Genomic DNA, 6,038 nt, shown 5'->3' on the forward strand with positions numbered 1-6,038 from the left:
GACATTGTTGTCTCGATCGGCCCAAATTTCGCCCCCCCCGCCTTTTTGGACATCTCTGGATCCGCCCCTGTCATTGTTTATTATTGGTTGTTTGTTCTTTGATGAATTTATTGACAAGTTAGTCAGTTATACTGATACTATACTGTAATGTACTACATTTTTTTGTATATTTTTTTACTTTATTTTATAAAGGTAATTTCAAAGGTTGAATACATAACCATTTTTTCTCCAGATCTGAATATAAATATGAGACCAAATTATCACATAAACTTGATCACATAAGGTAACTGGATTTATATTAATATATAGACTATAATTCAATTACTAAAATCAGATTAAATTATTCCATTGGGCCCCCAAACAAGTCATAGTGTAACCATTTAAATACATTATTCCTCAATCAACCGTAAGAAAAAATATTTTTAAAAAAATGAAAAATAAAATACTGTAGGGCTGGGCGGTCTATATCTCAGATCTGACTACAGCATCTTTATATTCAAAAAGTATTTTGAAAACCCAAGAAATTTCAATTTGAAAAGACAATAAAATGTCAACATACTCTATATGTAGGCCTGTTGGCCTAGCCCACCAGCAGTGGTCCTAGACCCATGTGCCTAAATCAGACATAGGCTCTAACAACTCCCTGCTCTAACATCCTATACGGTACATCTACACGTATGCCTACTGCAAACGACTAGGCTTCCTTACACTTAAACCTACTACTCCAGGTACGAGGTGCCTGCGCATAAACGTACCAATTTGATTTTTGTTGTGACGTGCAGAACTTCTTACTAAATTCGCCGAATGAGATGCGTGAAGAAAATGGTTTCTGATGCTGATCACGGTAAAGTTGTATGATAATGGTGATCACGAATATTGTGATGAATGAGCTCAATCCTTGATGATGATGATGATTTTGACGAGTTTGAATATCTCCACAAGTTAGGACCTCTCATTACTCAGCCCTTTCATTAGTCTGCTGTAGCCCTACTTAAGTACGTAGATGGACCCATGGACCTAACATTACTTTTTTAACGAGGTGTTTATATAAATTTATTATTGAAAATTCATACGGTAGGAAGGTTTATATAGTACATCCTTGCCGCAGGCTTCCTTGGATATGCAGTAGTACTCACAAAACATAGCCACATGCTTTCCAATTTCAACATTATTATTGGAATCTAGGCTTGATCATGTCCAAGATTCGCGGATTTTTTTCTGGTCTACTCCATCTTTGTTTGTTTTAATTAGCCTAGATGGATTGACCAATCACAATGCTCGTTCTCAACAGGTTAAGGTAATGGTTAATTATACAGAGGTGTCAATCAATTAAGTCCGCACAATACTTAGTCATTACTTAGTTCACTTTAACCAATTAAACAATACTTTTCCTGCTGGTAGGCGGAACTTAAGTCATATTGTTAGTAACGCAGAGACTGATTGGCTAATAGCGACCTTGAAGGCTTGAATGTTCGGCGGGCCACCCCCTGATTCCCATAATGTATGCATGCCTTATCTCAGCAGAACTCTTTGAACTTTGCCGATGCTAGTCAGTAAACTAAAGGACACGGCTGTGAAAGGGTGTATAAGTGCAGGGCTCAAAGGATACCAGTGAACTTAATAAACGTCTGAGTAAACGAGTGTTTGAAACATTTGTGACACGCCGTATTTTTCTGTACTACTATAGTAGACCTAGTTGGTCATCTGTACAAATTGAGATGGATATGACATCTAAGCCAATGGATCATGTTAAGCGGCCTATGAATGCGTTCATGGTGTGGTCCAGAGGACAGCGACGAAAGATGGCACAAGAAAATCCTAAAATGCATAATTCAGAAATAAGCAAACGACTCGGAGCCGATTGGAAATTATTAACCGAGGAACAAAAGAGACCATTTATTGACGAGGCAAAACGACTTAGAGCCCTGCACATGAAAGAACACCCAGATTATAAGTACCGGCCGAGAAGGAAGCCTAAATCTTTATTGAAAAAGGACAGGTATGCTTTCCCAATTCCGTGTCTACCAACTTCGAATTCACTAGCCGTCAATACTAGTGCAGCCGACATATTTTCGTCCGAGAAAGCCCGAGCTTTCCTACCTCACTCACCTCATGCATACTCAACAATGTTGGAAGCGAGTGCGAAATTGGAGGCTGCCCACCATGCTTATAGAGCTACCGAACTGAGCAGTTTATACTCACCGTCAGCACTGTACCCATCGTTACACAGTAGTGCGTTCGGAAAGCTACCGACATCGCCCGTAAGTGTGGGACACCCAGCCGCAATTTCGCCGACTCATCAACAGTACTTATTTCCCTACCCAGGGAGTTGGCCATCGCATCACCACCACCAAGATGTCCAACGTCCGGTAGCGTATGTTTTGGTCAAACCTGACATCGAACCATACCCTACTCATGCGTCTATAAGACCACCACTACCTATGTCCAGAGCCACGGCAATATAACTTCGGTTTATTTTCTCGCAGCGAAAAAGTGCAACAAATTTAGACTTTCTGACGATTCAACTTTTCATGAACACTTGCTTTACGAAGAGTGCGAAAGAAGTTGGAGACATTTACTGTAAATATCGGTGATCTTATAAGATGTACAGAACAATACAAGATATATAATGTTAAAAGAAATGTCTGAAATTATGAAAAGTTGGATTGCCAACTTTTTATTAATTTTGCATAGTTTATTATTATTATTAAGACAATTTTGTAAATTAGTATAAGATGTAAACTGTTTTGTTCTGCAGTCATGTTTTATCCTCACATCACATGCTCACCAATTCGGTGAAGAAAACTCTCCTATTCTGTATCTCTAGTCTTTCTCACTTTTTAAATTGGTAGAAAATCAAATTAACACGTTTTTCAAAGGGTGCTAAATTTTATTTATAACATGCTAGCTGGTAGAAACTAAAAAAAGTGTGTTTTTAGAACAGAAAAATGTTCCCGATTCGGCGGTTTGCGGCTCGTATGCAATCTTTTTTCTCTTGCTTGTTCTAATCGGTGGATCTATAATTATACATTTTGAAGGTCCTCATTTGTATATAATACTAACTGTATTTTCTAGGATAATTACACCACTCCTTTTCATCAAAACCACATTTTTGTTGTCAGGCATGGAGAAAGTCTGACTCCTCCTAGCACGACACCAAACAAACATGGAAACCACCAGATTTGAGGCGAATGAACTTCGGTCCGCCTAGCTGAATAGCCACGAGCAAATAGTATAAAATGAAAGTGCTTTTTTGCAAGGTCGAGAGGCATGTTTTTCTGTTCAAATTCTCACTTGTTTTTTTCTTAGTCGCCACGCACAAACCAGCTTGATACTTTTAAAACGATACTCCAATGTGTTGATGACTTTAACTGTGTTGTCATTTGTGTTCTTATTTGAATACGATTGTTTATAAACCTCAAAATGTAGTATATTAATTATTTACATTTATATAAATGACTTCTATTGAAATACAGTTTATTTAAAAGCTTCTCCTTTCAAACGTCTTAGGTAACATTCCATATTAATTAATTATTAATTATTTTTTTTAATTAATAAGTTATTAATTATGAATAGTATGATTTTATGTTATATTTTACGTTGACAATCTTTTGAATTAATGTTATTGTTCGAAAGAGCGTTTTGTTATACTGCTTAGATTATTTTATGTTTGTTTTGTTGCTGTTCAAACAATGAATCTTTTGGAGATTTTGCCTGACACCTCTAGCGCCAAATAGAAACATGTTTCTTGGGGTTTATAGACGAAAATACTGCCTCTTTCAAATAATTTTAATTGCTTTTTAATTCACGAAGACTTACCGTAGCCCATACAAATTATAATAAATATGATAGAAGATCTATTTTATGAATGATTTTGGGGGTGTTAAGTAACAGTTATAGAGGTATTACTAAAGGATCAGGAAAGGGAGTGGGGTGAAACATTTTTTTATTTGGCCTAAGATTATATATAGAGTAACTATCATGACAATCTTGCAAGATATATTCTTTGGAGCCTAAACTTATCCAAAATTAGAAAGACTCGACATAGTGATTTAAGTTACGGTATCGTATCTTAAATTAGTTCATGTTATGGACATGAATGGGTAATTTGGACAAAGACATTGTTATCGTTTATTTAGAGTAAAATGCTTCTTTTTTTTTTTGCCTGGAATCTTGACGGTAACTTGATTGATTGATATTTTGTTATATTACAATATCTGGTGAAAGATGAATATTCTTATTGATTAATCCCCTTATGGAGAGTCAAACAAAAGTTTGAATTCCATATCTTAGAATTATGACGATTTGCGACTCATTTTAACGATAGATAGCAATGTAAACATAGCCATAAATGGCGAAACAGTTGTACGAACTACTCAAAATCACTTAGATTTATTGAATTACGGATGCTGCAATGAAAGGAAACAAAGCAATATTCTAATTGACCCGTTGCCATAGTTTTGACCAGCCTCAAATCGAGGCTTAACGTTATTTAGAGATTACTCTTTTTCTAGTTGAGGATCGTCGAGTGACAGGTATTGTGGTGATTGTCTGTTCTACAAGACTCTCACGTACGCGCAACTTATCTTCAAGTTGTTGTGTGAAGGTGTTTTTGACACTATATTTATTAAAATCCTCCACAAGATTAAGTAAAAAAAAAAAACGTAACGAATGAGTATGATTATTGTTTATCTAAAATATTTTATACAAAGGCGATTGCCTTGAATATTACGTTGTCGTCCGTTAGGAAAACAGAATTTGGACTATCCTCCACAGGATTTTAAAAAAAAAATTGTTATAAATCGGAATAATAATATTGTTGCTCTTTACATAAAATATGTTATACAAAAGTCATTATTTGTTATCTATAATAGAAAATATAATTGTTAGGAAAAAATCCAGTGGTGTTAGGTGTAATTGCATCATTTTATAAGCAATTGTAAAACCCATTCCCCACCGCTTTTGCCAGTTTTATGGATAACAGTATCACTCTGTGTGTTTCTCCGATTATGATCAGTTCCAAATATGTTTAATTAGTCCACAGATATTGGTATAAGATCGTTTAAAATTATTTATATGTAACGGACTTGAAATACATTACCGGTAACAGCGATAAATTAAGATTATATTTCTGTGGGCCTGTAGTGACTGTTTATCGAGATAAGTGTTGAAAATCAATGAGCTAATATTTATAATTACTGTAATACAATGCTATAATTTCTGAGTTGCCATATGACATGGGTAATGAATAATGTTGTTTCTCGCAAAGTTTCATATTTTAAGTTGATTTTGAGCATTAAAAAAAATCAACTTTTGTTTTTGTGTTGCCGTAAAAATAACGTTATGTTATACGTACTCTTCGACTTCAGAATCGAGGTCTTTTGCCAGTGGAGAATAAAGTATTTGTAAAAGAAGTAAGCCTGACTCTGTTATTTATTTGTGTCATTTAGCTGTGTTTTTAATTTTGTTATTTGTCGAATCATGTGTAACATTGTATGCAGTCTGTCTCTTATACACATCTAGATGTGTATAAGAGACAGGAATAGTATTTCATGGAAGAATATTTCTCCGTGGTTATTCCTTCAGATTAATTTTTCTACTCATTTGAACTGATATTATGCCTATTTTACTGTTAAATAATTTTAATAATGATGAATGAAACGTTTTCAAAATTCATGTGAAAAAAGTATAAAGGTAGTAATCGAAATTATGATGATAAGCTTTTAAAAACGTATATTTTATATTTAATTTTCTTTTACTGTATTATTTATAAATATAAACTAATTTAATTATTATTTTTATTCACATTAGTTGATATAATTTTTGTTGTGTTTCAGATATGTTTTTTAATTTAATTTTTTTTTAGAATCGACTGTGGAAAATAGTCGGCCGTTTTTATTTTGTATCATAAGGTGTTAGGTGTTAGGTGTTTATCTTAAGTGTAAATGTTTGTTCAACAGAAAAAGTAACTGTTCGAATATAATTGTGGTTATGATTATGTTAACAATATTCATGATACTAATTAAATATTTATTAAA

General features: G+C 34.1%; 1 protein-coding gene and 1 long non-coding RNA gene across 7 annotated transcripts in view; one reads left to right on the top strand and one right to left on the bottom strand.

The window, feature by feature from the left end:
- The window catches only part of LOC117121157, a 69,441-nt gene extending 68,378 nt beyond the window's left edge, over positions 1 to 1,063 (bottom strand). For all 6 annotated transcript variants that reach the window (XR_004447486.1, XR_004447491.1, XR_004447489.1 and 3 more), the window contains exon 1: positions 756 to 1,063. This is a non-coding gene — a long non-coding RNA (uncharacterized LOC117121157). The remainder of the gene's footprint in view (positions 1 to 755) is intronic.
- A 463-nt stretch (positions 1,064 to 1,526) lies between these two features.
- Positions 1,527 to 5,418, top strand: LOC117121156 (transcription factor Sox-14-like). Its single transcript, XM_033266255.1, has one exon. The coding sequence runs from the start codon at positions 1,719 to 1,721 to the stop codon at positions 2,463 to 2,465; it is 747 nt and encodes a 248-aa protein (XP_033122146.1). The 5' UTR covers positions 1,527 to 1,718; the 3' UTR covers positions 2,466 to 5,418.
- The last annotated feature ends 620 nt before the right edge of the window (positions 5,419 to 6,038 follow it).

The sequence above is a fragment of the Anneissia japonica genome, unplaced genomic scaffold (genome assembly GCF_011630105.1).
Source record: "Anneissia japonica isolate Jap-2015-1 unplaced genomic scaffold, ASM1163010v1 scaffold993_len1110182_cov180, whole genome shotgun sequence".
Classification (NCBI taxonomy): Eukaryota; Metazoa; Echinodermata; class Crinoidea; order Comatulida; family Comatulidae; genus Anneissia; species Anneissia japonica.